The following is a 27,130-nucleotide window of genomic DNA, read 5'->3' on the forward strand; positions in this document are numbered from 1 at the left end:
TATTCCATCCATCCATCTTTTATACCACTTATCCTGTTCAGGGTCGCAGGGCACTGGAGCTGATCCCAGCTTAGTTTGGTGGAGGACAGGAATCACCCTGGACAGGTCACCAGTCTATCACAGGGCAAACACATACACACACAGACAGACAACCACACAAACCCACATTCACATCTTGGGGCAATTTAGGGTCAACAAATAACCTCACAGGCATGTTTTTGGACTGTGGGAGGAAACCCGTGCATGATGTAATGTTAAGTGTCAAATCAGTGAGAGACCATTTCCACTGAACTATGACCGAGCGGACTACAACAACACGTGTCCCCGTGTTATTAAACCTCCTCCTATCCAGCCAACATCAGGAACAAATGCTTTACCTTCATCCTTTACACTGTCGTTCTTCCTTCATTTTCTTTTTCCTTAATTTTTCTGCCCCACTGGGATAAATTCTCGCGTGCTCACTCAGGGGAATAATGTCGTCGGCCCGCTGTGTGACGGTGTGGTCCAACAAATAACAATTAATCATGCCACGAAAACACCACTCACAGCTTATCATTGCAGTATTTCTTGTGTATATCCTACTTACAATTCTTAACTTTAATTGGCCAATCCAGTAGGATGTTATGGTTGTAACCTAGACCACGATGCACTCTGGAGACAAATACTGGCCGAGCCATTCTGCGTGGAGTTTGCATGTTCCCTCCATGGGTGGGTGGGCTTCTTCCCAGTCCAAAAACGTGCATGTGAAGCTAGTTGATGACCTTAAAGCCCTATCCACACAACAACGCCGTTTCATGAGACCACTTGGGTTTTGGCCGATCATCCACTCTGCGTTTTAGAAGCCAGCAAATGTTTTGTTTTTTTTGAAAACAGGTTCCAGCGTGGAGAAAGTTTAAAACGCGGTCTCGGCTGTGAGGTGTGGATGGACAAGATGCACATTTGCTGAAAATGATGATGCTGTTGCCCCACCCCTCCACCTATACCCAGCGACCTCCTCCATGACATCACTAAACGACAATAACAATGGCGGACTTCATGCTGCAGCAGCTACTGATGCTATAGTCAGCTTAATAAGGCAATATGTTGAATTTCTCGAAAACACGGATGAACAGGAGTATTCTCTGTGTCTTCTACATTTTTGTGTTCTTCGTGTCTTCTTCTCCGCTTTTGGTGTGGCAGAGTTACCACGCCACCTAAAGGTGGAGCTGGTTCAACGTCAGATTATGCGATGGTCAGTGGAGAAATAATCTCTCGTCTCCAAAACTACACCCTCACTACTCTGAGGTATCGTGGTGACATCCATCTGTCAGACACTGTCTGTAGTGTTCAGTAGGTTCTCACAGGTAAACTCCGTTACGCTGCCTCATGGAACAAGAGAATGAAGATAAAATTTCCTAAATTCATTTAGGAAATTTAGTGAATTTCTTTTGAAACAGCAAATCCCCAAAAATAATTCTATCTTTGTAATACAATCAGAACACACACACACACACGCACACGCAAACGCACACTCAGAGACGACCTGTCACACTATTATTTACAATTATTTATAAGAATGAATGAAAGTGTATGTGTGTGTGTGTGTGTGTGTGTGTGTGTGTGTGTGTGTGTGTGTGTGTGTGTGTGTGTGTGTGTGTGTGCGCGCGCGAGAGAGACTCTGGTAACAAAAGGCAGCGCGGCACGCGGTGCGTTGTGACGCTGTACGTAACCAACCCGTCATCGTGACGTCCCAGTCGCGGCAGTAATGGCTGCCTGACTCGTCCCGCAGCCCGTGGCAGATGGAGTCCTGTTTACTGTCCGCTCCCCAGAGTGGGACCCTGAGCGCTGCGCCGCGGGAAGCGGTGCTGTGAGCCGGCTGACCATGCTGCTGCTGCCGCATCTGCCGGACGAGGTCCTCTACCTCGTCCTGTCCTACCTGGACCTCACCTCCCTCGGCCGCCTCGCGCAAGTGTGTAGCAGCTTGGGCCGCTTTGTGGGCCGCGACGTCGTGTGGAGGAACGTTGCTAAAGAGTTTCTAAACAGCGGTATTACCCGGAGTGGGACCGACATGTAAGGACTAACTGACACCTGGTAGCTTAGCATTAGCCTGGAGCAGCAGCAGCAGGAGGAGGAGGAGGTGGAGGAGGTTGGGGGGGAGTAGGAGGTGGAGGAGAGAGGGGAGGGGAAGCTGGAGGAAGAGGAGGAGGTGGAGGAGAGACTGGAGAAGGTGGAGGAAGAGGGAGGAGGAGGAGAGGGTGGAGGGGGAGGTGCAGGTGGAGGCTGCTCTACCTGACTGAAAGACTGAGAGCCTCATTTCTGAAACATTGAAGGATCCAGACTCAAAGTGTTTATGAGCCCCCAAATATTCTGAGATCTAAAATATTACATGTACAACCTGCGCCTGCTTTTGCCTTCATGAATCACAGTCTGCCGGGGAAGTAGAGAGGAAGAGTTGCCTGGTGCCTTGCCCTGTACACCCACATTCTACTGTCCACACCGAGAGTACCTCATGATTTTCATAGATCAGCCTCCTGATCGACGGCACTGTACGATCAATCACGGCAGAGAAAATGAATTTCACCTGAGAACAAAATAGTTCAGAGAAGACGGAGGTCAGGAAAATGATATTATTTGGTGGTCACAGTAGTGGCTTCATTTATAAATTACCATCACTTAACAGAGAGAGAGGTGGAGAAGAAGAGTCTGATCTTAAGGTGGAGGTCAGAGGAGAGTGACAACATGGCGGCCAGGCCACACCGAGTCCACGCCGCTGGACAACACCACCATCCTTGTGACGGTCAGCGTGTCTGGGAGAGGGAAGGAGAGATTTGGTGGAGACCACAGCGGAGACGGTAAAGTACAGTTTGATCTGCTGAATGTAACATTAAATATTTGATCAGGGACTTGAGAAAAGGCTCAGTGGACTTTGTGTCACGTCCTCCGTCACTCTCGAGTTGGAGGTGTTCTGTCCACTGCACCACGGCATGCCGAGCGCATTGCGGTACCAGAGCATCCATGAGCAGCATTAACCAGGGCGGTCACCGCGCTGTCCATATGCTGAAGATTAATAATCTCTTAGTGCTTTCCAGCGCTCTGTTGCTTTTGGAGATGACGGAATGACACATGAATATCATGCTGCAGATTCAGTGTTCGGCCTGACGGCTCACTTAAGCGACACATCTGTCACATCTGTACGCACAAAAACAGGGCCTGAACGTTTCCTTCTGCCAGTTTCCGGCAGTGCTGCCTAAATGTCTGCAGTGTCGTGTGCTGCAGTGTTCCAGCCTCGCTACTGTATGAGCCCCGAGGCTTGTTAACATGTCGGAGGGTGGAGTTACGTGATGCCCCTGAACGCATCACTCAAAGCTGTCAGCTCCTGCAGTGAAAAGCAGACCAACATGGCGGCTCGGACACAAACCTTCTCTTTTAATTACTGAAACAGTTCAGAGAAATGTATTTCTGAAAACAGTGGAAGTGAGAAATAAACTGTGCAGTCGAAGTTAAAAGGCTGCGCCTGCTGTGAGGGGGCGTGGCCTGCGGTTCCCACAAGCATTTATTATCGGCAGCTGGCTGACGTCACAGTCCTTCTTGTTGTTATGGGTTCTTATGGGAGTATGCAGGCGCCTCAACTCATGAGTGTTTGTATTTGATTCATTGACTGACCTGACGGTGTCCCTCTGCGTTTGGTCAGGACCCGGCCACTTCCCGTTTGCTCGGTGCTCAGCGCAGCACCAGCCTGCAGCCACGTCGCCATGGCGCACCGTGCGAGGAACTTCCTCGTCACCCGCCACTCTCAACAGTGACCGAGCCCACTGAGCCTTTTCTCAAGTTGCTGTTGAAATATTTAATTTACACATTTAATAAAGGGATAAAACTGCTTTACCGGTCAAATCTGTGTCTCCCTCCCTCTCCAACACTCGCTGGTTTTCTCTTCTGACATGATTTATGATGAAAACGTCATCGATAGGATGTGGGTGTGTAGAGGGCGGGGCATGAAGTGAGTCAACCTGCACAACTTTCCATGTGGACTGATTCATGAAGGGGGAAATGCGTGCAGATGTGTACGCACGGTTTTATAAATCAGATTTTTTATTTTTTTAGCGCACACCATTTTCAGCTTCTCGGCGCACGTACTGCTATCCTAGGATGTGTTTTATAAATGAGCCATTAGCTCACTGCTCATCACACGTAACGTTGTACGGCTCCACCCACTGCACTTACGCCACACGACTGAGAGGAATCTAGTGAATTTAAGATGTCAGCTTCAACCAATACTGATATTTTTCTACATCCGACTGCTTTATTGTCGTCTGACTGACGTCACGGAGAAGCACCGGAGGAAGCGGCTCCGCCAAAATCTTAAAAGCTGTGCTCTACTTTTCCTCATTCTCCTTCTTCCTTCCTCATGCTGTCTAGATTTAGTTTGTATTTAACAACCACTGGAAAGCCTAGGTGTGTCGTACCACCAAATGTACCACCAAACCCAGGACTACATGACCTCGTTTTAGCTTTTCCCAATCAGTCTTCAGTCACAGTTACAATCCATTTATCTACTGCGAGGGCCTCGGGGTCTTGTAGTCCAGGGGCCACATTCACATCTTTTTACAAAACTTCAACCAGTTAAAAACTTTAAACAACACTTAAGTGTTTTTTTTGTTGTTTTTTTTAAGCCATTGTTACAGATTTCTCCAGTTTAACACACAGTTGATTTTGCAGAATTGTTTTCTCAGTTTAAAAAAAAAGTGCAGTAAAGATGCTAGACCTCGCCTCCCACAGTGTTTCTGTTTAGGACCACGTTAGCTGAAGTCACTGATTTTCACAAATTCACCATCAGGAGTGTAGTCGCCATGTTTCACTGCTGCGGCTTCCTTCTCACTGTTACCCTGACCCGTCTCAAAAACAAACAACAGTCCAATAAAGACAGAAAAAGCATCTGTTTGTGTGATGAGTAGAAAGCAAACATCAACAAAAAAGAGAGGATTCCACAACAGGCTTGAATTCATGAAATTTAGGAAGTTAAATTGAGCTTCATAGAAACTTTTAGCTTCGGTTATTTCAACTGTTCAGCACTTTAATCAGAGGTTTTCGATTCGCTAATGTCTCTCCACACATCAAACTAACAGCCAAGGAAGTTGGCATGAGAACAAAGTTAATTTTTGGATTGTGTTTTGTATATTGGCTGGTTTAGATCGTCTGGTTCTAAAGTGTGTGTGTGTGTGTGTGTGTGTGTGTGTGTGTGTGTGTGTGTGTGTGTGTGTGTGTGTGTGTGTGTGTGTGTGTGTGTGTGTGTGTGTGTGTGTGTGTGTGTGTGTGTGTGTGTGTGTGTGTGTGTGTGTGTGTGTGTGTGTGTGTGTGTGTGTGTGTGTGTGTGTGTGTGTGTGTGTGTGTGTGTGTGTGTGTGTGTGTGTGTGTGTGTGTGGACCTGTGGAGGGTTGTACAGACGTGCAGTATTCGTCAAAAAAGAAAACAGAAAGATGCTGTGTGTGTTTCTGTGCTGGTGTGTGAAGGGTGAACTTGATGGTGACAGAAAAGTAGGTTGTGATGAGACTGATAATGAGTGAATTCTTTATAATGCAGTTTGATTTGTTGTTTTTATTCTGTTTTCAGAGTAAGTGTGCACATTATACAATTTGTACACAACTGTATTGTTTCATTTATACTTGACATGTTCATTGCTTGTGAAGATAAACAATCTCGGTCGTAGCCAGCAGTACCTGGTTCCAGAGGGTTTTTTAACCACATAACCTAAGACATGATCAGAGTGGTGTGTCCCTGCTCTTGCAGATATCCTCATATCCCCGTGAAAGAGCGAGTGAGGACGGCTCAGAACTGGTATGATGGAGTCTGCAGGAAAGACATTCTTCTCAAATGGAAAACAAAGTAAGACACTCATTTATCTGTCTGCCATTTGAAAGCTTCACTGAATTCCATGTCACCTGTAACAGCCAATCTAAGCCGAACCCGTTAATCTGAAAACATGTTGAGCTTTAAAATGGAGATAACACAGCTCATAGCTGGTAGCAGTTTCACAAGTTCACCCTTTTTCATCATTTCAGCTTTTACATGTTTTACTGTTTTAACTGTTTTCACGTTTTCTAGCAATATTTGTAATATCTGTTTTACCCCCCCCCCCAAAAGAAGTTTTGGTCATTCTACAGTTTTTACTGGTTTTATCAGTTTCAGCTCTTCATCACGCCTCTTTCGGTCGTTTCTGTCCACATCTGAACGCTCCAAGTGAAGCAGCACGTTGTCAGTGAAAGTAAACAGCTGTGTAACTCTCAATTTTCCTCTGAGACTATTTGCCGTTTGGATTTAATCCTGCTTATCTCACCGAGATCAGACTTCACTTGTTCAATTATTCAAGTTGGAGCTGATCCCAGCTCACTGTGGTGCAGAATAGGATTCCCCCTGGACAGGTCACCAGTCCCTCACAGGACAAACACACAGAGACAGACAACCACACACACACTCACATTCACGCCTCGGGGCCCACTTCAGGTCACCAATTAACCTCACATGCATGTTTTTGAACTTTGGGAGAAAACTGGAGTACCTGGAGGAAACTGCCAGACACACACTGGGAGAACATGCAAATTCCACACAGAAAGGCCCAAGGCGAATACGTACTGAAATTGTTATGTTACTGCTTAGTAATACTGCCCCTCTGTGGGGCCCCTAATTGACCTTTCGGTGTCTAAATATAGTAATTTTGATTTTCGAGCCACTACAGAGGGGCTGTAGAGCCACTACAGAGGAGGTTTCGTGTAACTGCATCGTTTTTGTCTGATCAGCCACCCACCGCTGCGTTTTACGAGGATCTTTAAAAAAAACCGAGTTGTAGAGTTGACAATTAAGAAAACGCCGCCTCGGCTTTGACATGTGGATTTGCACCCCACCACCCTCTGGGTGACGTCACTGAACAACAACAATGGCTAACTACATGATCCAGATCTGATACTGATGCTGTTTGGGTCAAAAAGGCGAAATGTTGGGAGCTGATGGCAGGAGATGTAGAGCCACTACAGAGGGGCAGGAAGAGCCAACACAGAGGAGCTGTAGAGCCACCACAGAGGAGCTGTAGAGCCACTACATAGGAGATGTAGAGCCACTACAGAGCAGCTGTAGAGCCACTACAGCGCGGCTGTAGAGCCACCACAGAGGAGCTGTAGAGACACCACAGAGGAGCTGTAGAGCCACATGTGGCAGGTTGTAGACCAGAGCTCGAATTCAGGAAGCGTCTCAGAGTCCCTCAGAGCTCCTAACGTAGCCTAAACATTCCCAGCAAGGAATCTCAGCTTAAAAGTGATTCAGGTACTTTCTAAGAGCAACTCTGATCAAGAAGTTGACAGCAACTTTTATCTTAGTGAGGAGGTGTGGTCGACCCCGTTGCTTCATGAGGCAGTCTGCTGAAAGCTGATTGGTTGTTAAGAGAAAGGAAGAAAGAAAAACGCCTCTGTGCTCCTTGTAATGAAGGGAGAGTACAATTAACCCATCAAATATCTTGGGCTGTATTAAAAATGTGTAATCATGGAAATTATTTTATGTCATGTAGATGAAAGTCAGAAAAGTTAATATAATTTGTACACACTTAAATGATTGAACTTACCTCCTTCACATGTCCATTATTATATTGACTTGATTATTATTATCTTTTCTCTCCATGCTGGTTATTTTTACCACTTAATGTATTTGATATTAGTGATGGACGCAGCGTCACTAATTCCTGTGATTGGTGGAGCCCTTATAAAAAGAGATTTGATTTGGCAGTATGATGAAAACAAGAAATAGAACAGAAACCAAAAGAAAAACGAGAAAGCCCAACTGGACAGAAGAGCAGAGCTGGAAGCTCCTCCCTGATGAGGTCGATCACAAACATTATTCCTGCATGATCGAGCTGGTAGCATGTTATTAAAGCGTTGTCATTAGACATACGGAGAACATCTTTCCTTTCTCGTTCCTTCATCTTGTCTGTTTAAGAAAATTTTAGGCTTCTTAAAAGTCCTCCTCACTTCTTTTAACGGTTTTCCACCTTAGGAACTCTCTTAGGGCTTAAGATGTTTTGTGAATGACTTTTATCTTCGGGAAAATTCTAAGAAAAATCTTACAATTTAAGGAATTCTAAGATTTTTTTAAGAGTGACATCACTAAGAGCTACTTTGAGCATTAGGATGCTTTGTGAATACGGGTACTGATCTAGATAATATGCAGTGCACGATATTAGGAATGAAATATGTCTGAAATCTAAATTTACGAGTTTTGCTTGAATCAGAATGAGCTTCACGTGGGTACATCCTTTGTTCTCACTCTAAATTCTCTATGACATTATAGAGTATATTAAGTAGTAGCCATAGAAGTTTCATAATTGAGTACATTGTTTAATACATTTATATCTCAGATGTGTAACCTTTTGTTAACGCAGAGTTCACCTCGTTGTGTGCCTGGAGTTTGTCACAGTGACTTCACGCTCACTTCCCGTTCTTCAATTTAAACTCTGTGTCTTGACGTCAGACTGTTGCCGTGGTTACAGCTGGACAGAGACACCCTGTTCATGACTCAGGCTGCGGATATCCGAGCGCACCACATCCGCAGAGAGTCCGGCCGGCTGCAGCAGCGCCCCTCACACGTCTACGTCGGTCACCAGGGGGACGTGTGCCGCTTCGTGTGCACACAGTCCCACCTGATCAGTGGAGGAAGGTAGTCACCACTCGGTCACCACATCAACATCAACCTATTCATGAGGGTTCTTTATCAAAACCATCAAAACTACAATAAAGCCGCTGTTCCACCGCGCAGTACATTGTGGCGCGGGAGGTTACGGTACAGTAAAGCGCACCCAGGACCAACTCAGTCGCGCGGTCCCACCACAGAAAGTACGGCAAAAATGTAGGCGGGGTTGTGAACGACTCGGAGAGCGTCCAGCGAAGAACACGGAAGCGGCCGGCGGCCGTCCGATTTGTTCTCTGTGACTCAGGTTAAACTTTGTCATTGTAAACAGCAGCGTCCAGCTCCTGCTGAAGCTCCTCCTCCTGTTCCTGAGTGGAGCGTCTGTCATGTTGTGTCGCGCAACGACGTTTCAATAAACCCAGTTAACAAATCAACCAGTGAGCGCAAAGCATGTATGTAAACAACAACAGGAGGGTTTACGGCCGCTGAAATAATTAAATATTGCGGGCAAGTAGAGCGTGACGATCGTCACTACCAATCAGCAGACGGCTGCGCTGAAGCTCCTCCTCACAGACCCGTTCCTCGGTGCCCGGAGGGGTAGCGGAAAATTGTAGCCGGCGGTCGCGGGTTCTTTCCGTACCATCCACAACTTTTCAGTCGGACCGCGCGAAAACCCGTCCCGCTCTGCGACAGAAAGTGCGGTGGAACCGCACCTTAAGTAATTACCGTATGGTTCCCAATAGAAGAGCACCGGCTAATAGAAAAGCACCCCCCATGGCGCACAACGAAAGAACAAATACGATCTGAGCGGTTTGCAGAAATACTTTCGTGTCAACAAAGGCACATGTAAATACTATATTTTACAAAGTGTTTTAACTTGCACTCACATGTTCTTAATCGAATGTCTATTGGGAATTATGCGGTATATGTCAGCAACAAACTGTGTTCCGAAAGCTTCATTTCCCATTACATCAGGGCTTTAAAAGTCATTTAAAACTCAAAACTCAGCTGATCTTTTGAAATATTAAATAACCCACTGACAATTCGGGGTTATTTTAGTGCCAAGAGGTACGAGTACGTGATGAAAAACCTGCGTTTTGTTAAATATCTTTTCACAAAACCTCAAGTTAAAATTTGTGAGTCTCTACTGTAGAATACAGCAAATACCTGGTCGCAAAGACAGAATAAAAAATTTCATTTTGAAAATGTATATTTACACTTCCTGTCGTCTGCATTGAGCTTTATTTTGTAATAACGCTTCAGGTACATCAGCACTTCTCTCCGGCTCTTAACTCCGCCATAGTTTTATCATACATTGTTAAGTACTCGGTAAGGCCTTTTCATACACCGTCCTGCCAGTCTGTGAAAAAATGATCTTGCTTAAAACTGATCTCTGCCCTATAACGCCTCGAGGCTAAAACGTTGGACCATGTCTGGGCCACCTGACTACGGACGGTTATCACGTGATGCACGGCGCAGATCCAGATAAACAAAGTACCAGACGACTAAGATCCAGATAATCCAGGAAGGACTGTAATTGGACTAAAGCCCTCCCCTGTGTTTCTGTGTCAGTGATGGTCGGATCCTGGTCCACAGCAGGAAAGCCGACAGCTCTGTGGAGCTCCACGGTCACAACCAGGAGGTTCACTGTCTGGACTGTCGAGAAGACCTCATCATCAGTGGGTCCAGAGACTGCACAGTCCGGGTCAGAAACTCCTTCTTTTAGTCCATCTGGTGTCGTAAAAATTTGTCATCTATCTATCTATCTAGCTATCTAGCTAGCTATCTAGCTATCTAGCTATCTAGCTATCTAGCTAGCTATCTAGCTAGCTAGCTATCTAGCTATCTATCTAGCTATCTAGCTATCTAGCTAGCTATCTATCTAAACACACACGTTGTAGTTTGTACACAGATGCTCATGACCTTTTCCTTAGATTTGGAGTTTATCATCTTCTTCGGCCAGAGGAACTCTTCCCATGTCTGAACGAGTGTGGTCGGTGGCCATCAGCCCAGCACAGAGGTAAGATCTCCGTCATGACCGTGGTTCCATTGTCAGGGTCGGTGGCTGGATCTGCTTTCACATGTGGTGACGAGTTTATTGGTACGATTCTGAGCCCACCAGTGTGTCCTCTCCTGTCAGCATGCTGAGTGAATGTAAGGCAGTGAAATGTTCAGCCCTCTCTCACACACTTTTAATTTGGTCACTGATTGGTTGATAAATCCATGTGGTCACACTTGCTGCGTTTATATGATCACTTCTTTTCAAATCTGATTGAATTCTTTCTGATTCTGGGAGCAGATTGTCCTGTTTACCAGTGTATTTGTGATATTTCTCTGCGGCTGCCATTTACGCATAAACTCAGCTACGACTCACCACAGACGATGAGTCCTGAAAACTCTGGTTGTATCTAAAGGACAGTAGGCTGATGTTTACGTCACAATTCGTGACAAGATGTTTTTTTTTCCAGGATTCTGATTGGCTATCATGGCTTCATGCGTCTTGTTGCACTGCCCCCTACAGGTTTGGTATGCTCATAGCAGCTCTGAATCAGGTGTATACTGTATGTGGGTCCATGTCAATCAAGATCTTTTTTTCAACTTAGAGGGGCAAATATCCGTTTTTAAAAAAACCTTGGTACGTGTAAACACAGCATTAATAAAGTATTCGGTTTCTATGGACCAAGATGTGACCCGATTCATTTCAGTGGAACTAGTTAGTGACTAGTTGATACATACATGTGGTAGTCAATCTGTTTCCCAAGGCGTCAGATTTGTAGAATGAATACACCATTTATTGTGACATATTTCTTTCAGGGTGTTTTTTTAAATGTTGTGCTGACATTGACTTCCATAAAAAATGAGCCTTGTTGGTTTGGATTTGTGGTCAAAGGTCATTGTGAGACTTGTGTATTCCTTCAAAGTGATGATTTAGAAAGTGGTCATACTTTTGGTTTGCAAACACAGAGATTGCAAACACATCTCCAGAGATGAAGAGCAGCATGATTTTCTAGTGAAATTCTGCATTTTGCCACCGACATTATGCCTCATGAGAAGTGTAGTTTGTATGTAAAACAAAATGCTTCCTGTACATGAAGGTAGTGACCAAGTGAAGATGACGAGATCATACGTAAATCTCTTTGATTTTCATATTTGCTCATGAGGCCTCATCCACTAAAGATCATCGAAGTTAAGATTCCGAATTTAACGTATAACACGCATCAAAATGGAGTGAAAACTCCACAGATAAATTAGGTAAGAATTGCGGGTTCATCCCTTCATTGGAGCCAGAAAGCTGACTGGAGTTCAACCGTGGTGTTACTTTAGTTCCCAGGATAAAGGAGAAATGTTTATTTCAGCGAGTAGCAGCTTGACCTGAGCTGCAGGACCTTTGTTAGACAATATTCATGCGGTAAAAATGGGAGCTGTTCAAGAATGCACTGTTGGATTGTTGATTGTCTAATAATTATTATTTTTCTAATTCAGTGATATATTAGTAAATCCTTAACTTTGAAATTCAATTTTCAGTCTAACAAAGTCAGTTTGGACACAAGTGAAAAAGAAAGTGTGTGTCTCAGTGCAGCTCTGGTTTGAAGAGAGGAACTATCAGATTATCCACATCATTAATTCTCCAATTTGCTGGCTGAAGTATCAGGAAACCTGCTCTCACATCTCACTGCACAGCAGCCTGGCTAATTCAAAGTCTGCGGTGGAAGCAGGTGTGAACTCCCTGAAAATCGTATTAATCCAGAGGGACCGCAACGTTTTCAGCTCACCGGTCCAAACACAAGTCGGGAAAGACGAATCCACACTGAAAACAACCAGAAAGAATCAAGCGAATCTTCTATCCTCTGTTCTGTGACACAGTGTCATGATGTACTGGCACGTGGCAGATACCTAATTGTAGTAAGGACAATATTTCATGTTCTTATATGTTAGTTAACATATACGCCCTTAACTTTGATGATCCACGCTTTATGAAGAAGCTTTTTGAGTGTCTACCTTCACCGAATAGCCGCCTCCTTCTTTCTGGAGTCGCCATGAACTGTGTGATTGATCCCACTCTGGACCGCTCTCACCCACAAACACTGTCCCCATCATTAATGCCAAGTTCACTCGCAGATTTCATGTCCAAGAACGGTTGGATTAATCCTTACTTCCTTTTGCTAGAGGATCAGTTAATTCTTGGATTGATGATTATTTCACCAATACCAGACTAATCTCAAGCGCTGTCTATTAAGGGCGGTTGCAGGTTCAATTCCCATCTCTGCCTGCGTACATGCCGGTGTCCTTGGGCAAGACACTGAATCTCAAACTGCTCCCATTAACTGACACATGGAGTGGCGGTGCCTTGTTCGGCTGCAGTCGCCAATGGTGTGTGTGAATGGGTGAATGTGATAAACCATCTAAAGCACAACCTCGTTACTGAACCTCCAGCATCAGGAACCGGGGCCTCTTATCATCACAGATTTACACGACAACGAAAGAGAGTGTAACCGCACAACTTTCTTCACTTTGCTTGCCTCTCTTGACTCTCCATTAACAGCATCCAATTTGTCATCTGTCCATTTGAATGAAGGGTTCTCTCCATTTTGTTTATGTTTATAGCACACGTGTGTGTAGTTTCATCACAAAAACAAGCAACAGCGCCCCTCTCGTGGCCCGGCATACTAACTACATCATTGTCAGAAGTCTCTGCTGCTGCTGCAGTGTGAACGCTTTTCTTTAATAGGAAAAGGGTTGTCACTTCAAACGTTTCCGTGTAAACGGGGCCTGAAATTAATCAACAAATCGCCACGTCTCCCTCACCTAATTTACTCAAACGGCATATTGAGATGGATGGATGAATAGATAGATGGCTCAAAGTTGCTTTATTTGTCAGTTCTAGTACACATTTTCACATATAGAGAAGTGAAATGGCATTTCGGTCTCACACAACATTTTAGAAATAGAAATTCCACACACTAAAAAAATTAAGCTAAAAAAAAAATTAAGCAAAAAATATACAGGCTAGAATATAGTAATTTCGGAATAAAAAGTAAAGTAACATTGAAGTAAACATAACAGTGAAAAACAACACAACAGAGAAGTCAAACATAACAGTGCCGTTATCAGTATAGCTTATGCGATAGATAGATAGATAGATAGATAGATAGATAGATAGATAGATAGATACTTTATTAATCTTAAGGGAATCTCCTAAAATCCACCACCATCTCCTCGATCCTGTGTGTGTGTGTGTGTGTGTGTGTGTGTGTGTGTGTGTGTGTGTGTGTGTGTGTGTGTGTGTGTGTGTGTGTGTGTGTGTGTGTGTGTGTGTGTGTGTGTGTGTGTGTGTGTGTGTGTGTGTGTGTGTGTGTGTGTGTGTGTGTGTGTGTGTGTGTGTGTGTGTGTGTGTGTGTGTGTTTGTTTGTTGGGGGGTGGGCGGGGGGGCTTGTTTGTAGATTCACGGTGGTGGACAATGTATTAGAACGTAACCTATAGAAATATTTATGGAGAAAAAGAAAAAGCGTTATTGTGAGTTGCATTTACAGAGCAGCACCGGGTTCTAATATGGACAAATTTAAAGAACGGATGGAGGAATATCTTTAAAGAACTAAAATAAAATCAAAAAGTTCTGTTAGTTTGTGGGTATTTCAGTATTGATTTGCTGAAGAATTCCTAAATACACAGTACACTTAGGATTTATTTCCAAAAATCACCAGACTGAGCAGGGTGACCACACATAGTGCAGCATTAATTGATTATATATTAACAAATATTATAGATAATATCAAAGTGGACTGTTAATAAATGATATCAGTGGCCACCTGCCAGTTTTTACTATTTATAACAACAACTCCAGAAATATTAAGACAATGAACATCACTACAAACGAAGAACTGAGGAAACCCTGAATAAATTGCAATCATATGACTGGGAACTAATTTATAAGGGAAAACATGTTGACAATGCCTATGATAGATTTTTTTAGAATATTCAAGTCATTATATGATAAACACTGTCCTATTATAAAACATATAGCAAAAGGAAAATACAAAGATAATCAATGGATGACAAAGGGATTTAAAAAATGCATGTAAAAAGAAAACTACATTATATAGAGAATTTATAAACTATAGAATTAAAGAGGCAGAAAATAAAAATAAGAAATATAAAAACAACTTAACTAATATTATGAGAACATGTAAGAAGGAATATTATAATAAATTACTAGAAAACGATAAAAATATAAAAGCTATATGGAATCTTATATGTACATATGCTATATATATTGCTTAATAGTTTATTCATTACTATTATTTACCATTTTTAATTTGTGTTTCCTGTTGTATGTTTTCCCCAAAGACGTTCTTGTAGGCTATACAAAAGTACACTCTTTATTTTGTTATTCACTCAACTGCAAAGCATCTCTATGTTATAGTTTGACTTATGTAGTTGATGATGTATTGCTGTGCCTTACCTCCCAATAAAGACATATTGATCAAAAGAAAAGAAGTGGTGAGGAAGGTTTACCAGGAGAGGAAGGAGATTCAAGGAGGCAGACAGTGGCTTTTATATCAACGTCAGCAAGAAAACACCAGGCCCCACACACACACACACACACACACACACACACACACACACACACACACACACACACACACACACACACACACACACACACACACACACACACACACACACACACACACACACACACACACACACACACACACACACACACACACACACACACACACACACACACGCAGGTGTTATTTAAGATAACATCATGGGTAGGTGTGTTGAGGATTATTGTGGCTGTGGCGAAATGTCAAGGCTGCTTAGAGCAGGACAGCCTCCTCCTCCTGCTGCTCCTCCTTCTCTTCCTCCTCTAGTTCCTCCTCCTCCTGCTTATCCTGCTCCTTCTCCTCCTCTTCTTGAGTGTTTTTATCAGTTGGATGTCCCAATGTAAGCATTGTTATGGACTCCACTGATTCACTGTGTGTCAGTGGCATGTCAGTTAAATCAGTTCTGTCATGTTCTAACATGCTTTGATAAAGAAGACTTTGTGGTTTTCTACTTGATGATGCAGCTCTGTTATTGCTGGTGAACTCGCACACCAAGGGTTAATCTGTAAAAAAACTAAAATACTGGAGAAACATAAAGTTTCAGACTTTTGACACTTTCAGCACATTTTAGTAATTTTCTTTTGCATTTTTAGTTGCAACAAAATCCCCCAAATAAGCTGCAAATACAGATCACGGTTTCTGTACACTTTATTGCATGTTGCACCAGGATGTGACATTAAAAATAGCATTAGGTTAGAATTCAGTTTACCTTTTGTTGTTTTGTAAAAAGGTATTGAATTATATTGTTTTCGCAGTAAAATAAAAGGGAAACGTGCTGATTGTTTATCAGGCTGACATTTTATTGGTCCAGAACAAACCATGTATCTTCTGAACTAAACCGACTGATTCCTTTACTTACATGACTTCACACTAGGATCTCCTGAGCCCCAAAAGCTCAGCAACACTAGAGGGCGACGTAATTAATATTCTTGTTTTTGTCATTTTCGTTGAGATTTTATCTTATGTTGTTATTGTCTGTCATGTTTGGTTTCCGTATTTTTATTTTTTTTACCTAGAGCCAAAACAGATTAACAGGAAGTGATAATGTCAAATGTTAATGCAAGCGCTGCACCCATTGGCTGAATCAGACCACACTAGTTTTTAATTTTGATTGATTGATTTATTCGTTTGTTTGTTTGTTTGTTTGTATGTATGTATGTATGTATGTTTGTTTATTTGTTGGGCTTTTTGTTATAAATAAATAAATGCTTTTATCAGTGTATTGATTAACCAGATAACAAATTATAATATTAACACATAAAAAGCACTATTTTAAAATCATATTTCTTGGGGGTGCTGTGGCTATCCCAGGGGTATCTCCAGCACCCCCAAGCACCCAGGGGAGCAGGAGTGAAAATTAGAAATCTAACTCCAAATTGTCGTCTTCAAATTCTGATTTAACCTTTGGAGTAACACGCCATTTAGTTTTAGTCTTATTTTAATCATCTGAAACCTTTTTAGTCTTAGTCTAGTTTTAGTCGACTAAATCCACAGTGGACTTAAGTCGACCTAAGTGTTTCTCCAGAATATGTCCTGTCATTGGAAATATCCATATGTCTGTTATGAAATGGTGCTCGGGTTTGAAAACGCAATACAGACAGAGATTTAACAGTTGTTACACAAGACATGTATTTTATTTTACTCTTAATGTCAAAAACATGAGCATGGGATTTTCACAAAAGATAGTCCCACATGAATTAAGCACAAGTCAAGTCACCTTTATTTATATAGCACTAAAACTACTACATATTTCTACTTGGCCCACGGTCGTCTTTGTCATCAAATGTCTTCTGTATCTGTGAGGGTGAAAAAAAGAGGAATATAGTTCTTTTTTATCTCTTACCCAATCTTCTCAGATCTCTCTCTCAATTTAGGTGAAACAAGGTGGTTTAACTGATAAAATAACGTTGACGTGTGCGTTTACCTTCACATGTATTTCTGGATTATAAGTCTGTCAATGTTGCTTCACTTTTTCCAGCGATTTCTGCTCCACATAGTTTATAGATGGTCTTCTGGTCCCTGTTCCTGTGTCCCTGGTCGTATGTGAAGTGTGACCTGAAGTCATTTCTGTAGTTCCTGACTTGCACTGCATGCATTCAGTGCACTAGATCGCAGGTGCATGGCTACAGTGTGCTTAACGAGTGAACGTAAACTGAAGTCAACCAAAGCTGTGTAAATAAGACTTCAACTGAACACAAGTAAATATAATGTAAACAACTTAACTGATGCATAAACCTTCTGCAAAATGTGTAAAGTTTAGAATGACTCTGCCGCTGCTTTAAAACAAGAAAAAAATAACTGCTTTGCTGCTTCCACATAGAGCAATCCCTCGCTCTGATTGGCTGTCTTTCCATCCTGTCCTGCAACAAGAGCAGCTCTGATTGGATCTCTTGTCCATTCGTCCCGCCCTAACATGTTCGTCTCGTTTTGGTTTGTTGACTAAAGTGTCAATTATGTTTCGTCACTGTCTTTGTCTTCATGGCTTACTTTTTATTTAGTTTTAAGTAGTGCTGTCAAAAATAATGGGTTAATTTATTTAATTGGTTGGAAATGTTTAACTCGTTAAAATATTTTACGTAATTAACAACGTTTTTTTTTAACTCCCTTACTGAAGTAGCACTGTGATGACAGAGCAGCACAATACAAAGTGGAATAATATTAAGGCAGAAAGTTTCACTTTAAAAAGTTACCTGACGGCTGATTGAGAAGAGAAAGTCATTAGCTTTACTTTGAAAAGTCGAATTTAACGACCACAGAAGTAATTCTGCAGCAAAACAGCAGGTTGCCATGTTGGCTGACCAGCAGCCACCAAACTGCTAAAGCTGGAGGAAATACTGATAAAATATTAATTTCTCCTCTTTCTCTCTTTCCGTGTGTGTGTGTGTGTGTGTGTGTGTGTGTGTGTGTGTGTGTGTGTGTGTGTGTGTGTGTGTGTGTGTGTGTGTGTGTGTGTGTGTGTGTGTGTGTGTGTGTGTGTGTGTGTGTGTGTGTGTGTGTGTGTGTGTGTGTGTGTGTGTTACAGTATATTATTGCCACTTTGTAATAAGTTCACAATTTTGTTTCTAGAAATATTCAAATTCTCAAAGTGGTGGACATGCACTCTAACAAAGTCCAGACTTATATTTGATGTTTATTAATTAATTTATGTTTTTATTATTTTGCTAATCTGGGAGAGAAACAGTTTCATGCAAAGCTAAAAAGACGTTATAAAGATAGTCTTTGAATTTAAATATCGTCTCTGTGTGTTGAGTCGACATTATTCCGTGGTTTTCCCTCAATAAATATCCATTACAAGCTTCAGTCTTCAGAAGAAAAACAATGCAATTATTCGCAATTAATTACAGAAAATTGTGCAATTAATTAGTTTTTTTATCGATTGACAGCACTAGTTTTAAGTTTTCATCCATGAAAAAGGTTTATTGGCTGATATTTTTCCGCATAGTTTTAGTCAACGAAATTAACAATGAACAAGAGTAGTAATGTTGTCTTATTGTGAAGGTTCTTCAATCTTAAGCGCTTAGTCCGTATGGGGTCGCGGTGGCAGTACAGAGAACAAAGAAGCCCAGGCATCCCTGTACCCTGCAACTTCCTCCATCTCTTCTGGGCGGACCCCAAGCCGCTCTCAGACCAAGCCTCTAGCGACTCCTGGGCCAACCCCAGGGCCTCCTCCCAGTTGGACGTGCCTGGTAGACCTCTAAAGGGAGGCGACCGGGGGGCATCTAATCAGATACCCGAACCACCTCAACTGGCTCCTTTCAATGTGGAGGAGTAGCGGCTCAACTTTGATTCTTTCCCAGATGGCTGTGAGGTGAAATGATGAAAACATGCTGAAGGCTTGTTAGAGCCCAAAATGTAACAACGACCCAAAACGTAAATATGTAACAATGATCCAAAATGTAAAAATGTAACAACGATCCAAAATGTAACAACGATCCAAAATGTAATGATCCAATATGTATCGACCATCCGAAATGTACCAAAAATGTAACAACGATCTAAAATGTAACAACGATCTAAAATGTAACAACGATCCGAAATTGTATTAAATATGATGTAATCAAACCATAATTGTAATAAATGGTCAATAACGTAACAAGGCACTGAGCCCAAAACTTAAAAACTTAAATATTACATTATGGGGCAGGCAAAATATTTTTCTTCTAATATTGTAATAATTTTATTACATCATAAAGTAAGTCTATGATTTATGGTTTAAACTTGAGGTTGAACTGCTATTTGTTTATATGTATATCTATATACAGTTTTTGATATTCATGTATGATTGCTGTTGCCCGAGTCATTTGTAGTTTTCTGTTCTCTATAATCTGTAATCTATTTATCCAATCATCAGTTCAAAATAATGTATAACATTAAACATATTTAGATCACATTTAAATGCTTGTTAGATATTTTTACATTAATGACCAGTTATTACATTTTGGGTTTTCTAAAAACAAAATGTTTTTATTACATTTTGGGCTCAGCACTTTTGTTATATTATCGACCAGTTGTTTTTCATTATATTTTGTTGTTACATTTTCGATGTTGATACAAATCGGGCTCTAAAAAGGCTACAAAACAGAAGTGTCTTCAGATTTGCAAAGACAAAGTCAGGTCAATTGTTGCATAAAAATGTAAAGAGAAAAATGCTTGTTGTAAAAGGACATTTCGATTTTGATTTATTGTTAGAATTGTTTTTATTTTTGCCTTTTTCAAGTATTCTTAAATGATATAGAAAAAGGTTTTCATCTGCAGCTGAAATATTTGGACCTGCAGATTATGATGATGAAACTGCTGCATGTGGCCTCTGGTTAGAGGTTTGACTTCTTTCTGTGGCAGTTTAGTGGCTTCAATACAGATGATGGAAATATGTGTGTGCTAATACATAAAAAAAAATAAATAAAAATAGGAATGTAGATGGTTCACTGAGGGTTTGGGATGTTCCCCTGTAGCAGGTGTGTCTGCTGACATGGAGCTGTGGTGCTGCTGGGACGCTACACTGACCACTGCTGTAGGAAGGGGGGTTTGCAGGAGCCAGTGAAGGGAGAAGCTCCCCAGAAGAGACATGAGAGCAGGCGGGGCAGGGTGGGGGGTTGGTGGGAGAAAGGGGGAAGGGGGTTCCAATTGTTTTGTCTAGAATTTCTCAAGCACAGCTACAAAGATGTTGCAGGGGCCAAAATCTCCTTTGAAAATTTCCAAAAGGAGAAAATGATTGTTGGATAAACCATCCCCGATTCGCCACTTTCTCACTGCCACTAGGGGAGGAAGACCTCTGACCTCCAGTAAGTACACTGTGACGCCATGGCAGCCACCCAGCCTGAGCCCGAATCGGCCCTCTCTCACTGCACCAGCTCCCAACCTCACACACTCCAATTTCACCCCCACTGCTTTGCCCCACTCAACCGCAAGAAAAAGCCCCAAAAATTCAGGTCTTTCTCTTTGGTCTCTCCCGAGCTGTCCCTGTGGCTCAGGAGTCAAGAATTCAATTAGTTAAAAAAAGAGAAGAAAAGAGCGAGGCTGCAACAATGCAGCGATAAGGGGGCAGAATGTGTGTTCCCACACGCTAAATACAGGGCGCTTTCTCTGGGGCCCACATAGCCAGAGGACCCGCACCACAGGAGGCGAGAATAATCACAGCTCCCTCTGAAGCCCCTCATTACACACACACACACACACACACACACACACACACACCTTACATTCCTCTCACACACAGATAGCTTCATGCAAACGCATTATAAGCCGACATTCCCCTGAACACACACACCACGTAGAACTACTATAACTCTACACATAAACACAGGCTGAGACTCACTTTACACACATTCACAACACATGCTCACCCACAGCACAGAAAGACCTCTCATTACCCACGAGCCCCATACAGGTGTTCTCACCTCGCAGGTTTACAGCTTTCTTTTATTCATTTTGGAAGTGATGGTACACCGTGGATGTGCAAGTCACTGAACTTGTTCACTGGAGTAAACCTAAGTGTGTAGATGCTAAACACTCTGGAATCAGTGTAACAAGCAGTTATAGGGCTTCCTTAAAAAAACTTAAAAATTAATTCTCGGATTTTAAACCAAACAGGAGCAATCAGAGATTTCTGACCTCTGCCAAGGGTAGGGATAGGGTTAGGATCTGGGATCCAGGATTTGATTCGGATCACCACCAAAATTTAATGGGTTCCTCCTCTGATGAAAATGCACGTGTGTACCAATTTCCATAAAGATCCGCTCACAGACAAAAAAACACAGGTGATTTTATAACCTTTAACACAATTAATTGCATTTTAATCGGATCTCAGGACTTCATACAGGAAGCAGCATTTTCCAAATTAGACTTTCATTGATTTCAATTTACTCACATCAGCTTTAAATGGTTTAATCAATAACTAGACTTGCATATGCATGGACACCAATCTATACATAAACCTTTTTTTGTGTATTTTAACAGTAGTATTAACCTTAGCATTAGCTGGTAGCTGCATATTTAGTCTTAGCTAGTGGAGACATGTTCAGAGTTTGCAGGTGGCTATAAGTTTAGCGTTAGCAGGTGGCTACTTGTTTAAAGTTTGCAGGTGGCTATAAGTTTAGCATCAGCAGGTGGCTACTTGTTTAAAGTTTGCAGGTGGCTATAAGTTTAGCATTAGCAGGTGGCTACTTGTTTAGAGTTAGCAGGTGGCTATAAGTTTAGCGTTAGCAGGTGGCTATAAGTTTAGCATTAGCAGGTGGCTACTTGTTTAGAGTTAGCAGGTGGCTATAAGTTTAGCATTAGCAGGTGGCCACTTGTTTAGAGTTAGCAGGTGGCCATACGTTTAGCATTAGCAGGTGGCTATAAATTTAGCATTAGCAGGTGGCTACTTGTTTAGAGTTAGCAGGTGGCCATAAGTTTAGCGTTAGCAGGTGGCTACTTGTTTAGCATCAGCTGGCGGTTTCATTAAATGTACAGGTAGAGGTAGTTTCTGCCTGTCGCACCTTCTCCATTGCCCATTAGTCAGCTGCAGGGTCATCAGCCCGGAACCACCATTTCTCAAAGTTAATCCTGGAACGTCTCCTGGTGGCGGGGCAGTGACAGGGATGTCTTCCTGTGCAGCTGACAGGTGTCACCCCTGTGGCTGTTGTTGGGGTTAATTATTCTTTGCAGGTGCGCAGGGCGCTTTTCGTAAAGTATTCCTCGCTGAACTTGCCATGGTTTGTGGCGTGGTGACGCTCCAGGTTTCCTTGCTTTAAAAGAGCAGCAGACTGGTGGCAGATGAGACATAGAGGTTTGTCTTTAACCAGCTTGAACAAAAAGTCATGGGACCATTCAGAGTGGAAGTGCTACATTTGATTTTTTTCTACATTTGTGTGCCATTGCCTTGGTAGCCTACAGGCTTGTTGTCCGGTCAATAAAATGTCTTTATAACAAGCGAAGAAGGAGCCAGCGCTGACGGCCCAAATAGGGATTTGGAGACAGAGGTGAAAACTATGATTGGTCTTAAGATCCACTTTTAACTGTGCAACGATCTACCTAGACCACTGCTCGAGACCCTCGAGACCACTTCACAGGATGCAATACTAAATACACTAAAAATATTATCGTCATGAAACTGATGTTAATAAAAATGAATGTTTTAAAGTTTCAGCTGTAATAAAAAAAATATTTCGGGACTTGAGCAAAGTGCAACCTGTGATACATAATATACAATATCACTGTATAATAAAATGCCATTAAACATTGGGTTTATGGAAAAGAACAAAGGTCTTTGACAATAGAAATTGATATTTTTATTAGTAGATGGACAGTAGCTAATGAAAATCAGTTTTCTAAAATGATTTTCATAGTTAGTTGCCTAGAAAAAATGACATGAACTCTTTTCTAATAACATTTCTCGATGTTTCCTCCTGAAAATCTGAAACTGAACTATTTAGGAATTACTTTCAGCTGTCATATTATCTACATATCTGTTTTGTATGGTTACATAAAACAAACGATAAATGTTTAGATCTGCTTGTAAAAGCACCTCTTAATCTTTTGATTTAGTAGTTTCAATTTTATTCAATATTTGAGTTTTTACATCATTTATTAGTCAATTAAAAAAAAAAAAATTATTATTTATTTTCCTTACTTGGGTAGACAGCAATAAACCATCACATTCCAGTCCCAAATAAAAACAGAATGTAAAGACTAAGGAACCTCTTTAAAACATTCTACCAACTAAAGATTTCCATTTGGTTTCACCAGCAGTCTGGAAACTTCTGGAAAGTGAGAAGATTTCTGGACCATTCTCCTGGGTTTTCACTTTAGCGTTGCACTCAATATTTTCTATTTGTCAACCGTGGCCTCAATCACTTCAACACACACTCTCTTTTCCTGTTATGATGGAGGCTGGTTAGTTGTTCTAACACAAAGGTAATCTAATTAAACGCTGATCTGATGAAGATTGTGTCTTGTAAACACTTGTTCAACCTGCTTGTGTTATGATGTGATCCTGTTAGTCGCATCCGGGGCAACAGGACAACGAGGAGAGCAAAGGTCAGTCCTCACTCTCCATTGTCCATAAGCCGCAGAACGATCTGCAGAAGCTCCTTGCTCTTTACTTATTCTTAAGCAGAGTCCGACCTGATACAAGCCTTGTCCTCCATACCCGTTCAACTCGACACCGACTCCACCCACAAAAAGGGGGCTCAGATTAGCAGGGTGCCACGTTGGTGTTAAAACAGCTTGAGCAAATAATCTTCAATACTTACTGCTCCAGCTGAATGTGGGATCATGTCACAAAGCGTTATGGCAATGGTCGCCTATTTTTGGCCCCTGAACTGTTTTTCCTTTACCGTGTGTTTCGGTTTCCTCAGAGAGCCCGAGTCCGTCACTGCTGCATGTGCAATTTTTAACTTTCACTTTTGCTTTTGTAGTAGTTCACAAATTGACATTTTACACAGCTGAAAGGGGCCTTGACTACATGAAAAGAGTGTGTTCCAAGTTCACTGCTCAAGCAATAGTGAACAGTGAAAACCAGCAGTTCAAAGAAGAATGGGCTGAAGAGTTGGCATCATTCATTCTCCCTCCAGCCACCACAAGACCCATGTGATTAAAGTGCAGGAGACTATAGCTGTGATGAAGATTTCCAATTTGAAAGGATTTTATGAGATGAAGCACAAGGATTTTAATGACACATTTTCTCAAAATTCAGAGGGAAGAACAACAACAACAAAAAGCAATGGAATTGTCTTATTAGGCTACAAGCAGGATTCTTGTCACATCTATGACACAACAATGAAAAGCCACAGAGTGCTCACTTAGAGAGGCGTGGATTTTGGAAGTGATGACACACCGTTTATAGGCAAACAAAAAGAAGAAATGACAGTTAAAGTTAAACAAATCCTGCTCTCAGATTCTACAGTAGCCAGGTCCACTAAAGTACTGGCTGGTTAAGAAGTTTAGTGATGGAATGAAAACTTCATTTCCCGAGCTGATAATCCTCAGTTGGTGGCGTTTGTGAGCTATGATGATGAGTCAGAAGGGGAGTTTGGTGAAGTTGTGTTGGGCCGAGCAAACCTCTGTGGACTGACAAGGGGTGAAGACAGCTTCAACGTATTACTGGAAGTACTGGATGAAAAAGGAATAGAAGTGAAGAAAGTTGTGTCAGTTGCTTCTGATGGAGCTTCGGTCATGATGGGCAGAGAGAGACGACCGGTTCAGCCCCTGAAAGTTCTCCACATCATTCATCATTCATCAGTCGCTCTTTGGTGGAAGTCTTTGGCAAATCTACTCTGAAATCATAGCAACGATGAGGAGACTCAAACTTCTTAAAAGCATCATCGGCATTGCAGTATCGCGTGAGGACAATGCAACGTTTTGACCAATAAATGGACCTTTGAGACCCTTTGAGACCCTTTAAGACGTATATTTCAGTACCCCTGCTTTATGGGGTTGATCCACTGACTGAATGGGAGGATATTCTTGCTGCATATAAACCATCAGCTGATCACTTTATTCAGTCTTCATGTAAACGGGAAGGTCTGAAACTGTTCAGACAGACGAGCAAGTAGATACTGACACTGTGTTGATGAAATCCTCAAGGTCTTTTCCAAAAGACACCATCTTGATGAGAGCAGATGTTCTCAAGCCGAACTTTAGAAACCGTCTTCACATAATTATTCAGTGTGGTACCATCAGAGATGCAGGTTGATAACAAGCTGGATGGTTCTTGAATCTTTGATTTATCGAAACCGTCTGAATCATCTGACATCAGAACAGTTTTCATTTTGCCTGAATCCGTCTTTAATGAGCTTCAGCTCATTGTCTCACTGCATTACTTTGGTGACTCAACCTTTAGAGAGATTTCTCCAGATTTACAATTACGTGGTGCTGTCTTTAGGATTTTAACTTGCGGAATGTTTTGGGGATTTTTCTTTCTACAATATTCGACATTGTTCCATCAAATGGTAATGGTTTTCTTATCCCTATCTGGAGCAGTAGTAGCTTCCACGTGGCCTGTGCCGCCTTCTGTGGGGTGTCCCTTTTTTTTTGTTTGTTTAAATGTTATTTTCCTGGAGTTATTTGCTTTCCAGGTGATGGAACATCAATAAAAATAAAATAAATTATTCACTTTGAATGGTGTGGAAAGAAAGAAAAAACAACAACAATATAGTCTAAATGGAGACAAACCATAGTGACACACATTTTGACAGAGAAATAAATGAATGACATTTTCTTTAAATTCGATTTATTTGACAATCTGAATAAGACCAATAGAATCAGATGGAGTTGTTGGTCTGTTGTGTGTCTGGTGTGGATAGTTGTTTTGGGTCTCGCTCTGTTCCAGCCGGCTGAACAGAGCTGAGGGGTCGGGCGAGGAATGTCCTGGTGACCCTCCTCACAGGAGACACAGCAGAAGCCAAAAGGACCATGGGGGTTGGGCTAGTGTGTGTGTGTGTGTGTGTGTGTGTGTGTGTGTGTGTGTGTGTGTGTGTGTGTGTGTGTGTGTGTGTGTGTGTGTGTGTGTGTGTGTGTGTGTGTGTGTGTGTGTGTGTGTATTTGATGGAGAAAGTCTGTGTGTGTGTATGTAAATGTTTTCCCATGCATGTCACTATGGAGAGGGCTAGAGGGAGCAAGAGAGAGGAGGCAAACTAAGAGAGAGGGTGTGTGTGCTTGTGTGTGCGTGCGTGCGTGCGTGTGTGTGTGTGTGTGTGTGTGTGTGTGTGTGTGTGTGTGTGGGAGGGGTGCATTGTGTACCTCACTGACCAATATAAAAGCATCATAACCCTATGAGCCCAGACATTCTCCAAAACCAGATAAAAAGCTCTTTTTACAAACTAGATACACATCAGGCACAAAGCCCGGGGTCAAGCGCAACAAATTAGCAACCCTCTTTTTGATGGGGGGTGGGGGTGGGAAGGTGATGGGGCAAAGCTAAACCGCCCCTGGAGTCCAGGGCGAAATGCCTCCACATTCCTGGAGTGGGGATGTGGGCTGGTCTCCTCCATTCATGTGTAATTGGTCCTAGGAGCAGAGGCTGAGATAAATACTGACTTACTTTTTGTTTGTATTATGTCCCTCTAATTGAGGACCTGTCTGCCTTGCTTCTAACAAAAGTCAACATAAGCACTATGAATAGCAAGAATTTGATTTATTGGTCAACCATGGCAGCCAGAGTTCAGCATCCTGTTAAATGCTTAGTCTTCTTTGTCTATGTACGTTTCTTATAAAAAATAACAGACATTTAATTTCAGTTAGAAAAAACATTTGTATACTTGGACAAAACTCAACTTGATCACAGAACTAATATTTCTTTGTATAGCACACTTTAAAATCAAACGACGTGTCAAGGTGCTTCCAGGTCATCGTGACAAATCTGTAAAACATGTCCAACAGGTTTTTTTTTTAAATTA

The 27,130-nt window shown here is 42.1% G+C and overlaps 1 protein-coding gene across 2 annotated transcripts in view; it reads left to right on the top strand.

Moving 5' to 3' along the window:
* Window positions 1-1,700: 1,700 nt before the first annotated feature.
* The window catches only part of fbxw4 (F-box and WD repeat domain containing 4), a 46,605-nt gene continuing 21,175 nt past the window's right edge, over window positions 1,701-27,130 (top strand). Inside the window, exons 1-5 of one of the 2 annotated variants that reach the window (XM_080481527.1) lie at window positions 1,701-2,049; window positions 5,764-5,859; window positions 8,488-8,673; window positions 10,216-10,348; window positions 10,578-10,663. In XM_080481527.1, the coding sequence (XP_080337653.1) occupies window positions 1,862-2,049; window positions 5,764-5,859; window positions 8,488-8,673; window positions 10,216-10,348; window positions 10,578-10,663 (689 nt within the window). In that variant the 5' untranslated portion in view covers window positions 1,701-1,861. The remainder of the gene's footprint in view (window positions 2,050-5,763; window positions 5,860-8,487; window positions 8,674-10,215; window positions 10,349-10,577; window positions 10,664-27,130) is intronic. The other variant, XM_080481528.1, reaches the window with a different exon arrangement.

The sequence above is a fragment of the Lipophrys pholis genome, assembly GCF_963383615.2.
Source record: "Lipophrys pholis genome assembly, chromosome: 15".
NCBI lineage: Eukaryota > Metazoa > Chordata > Actinopteri > Blenniiformes > Blenniidae > Lipophrys > Lipophrys pholis.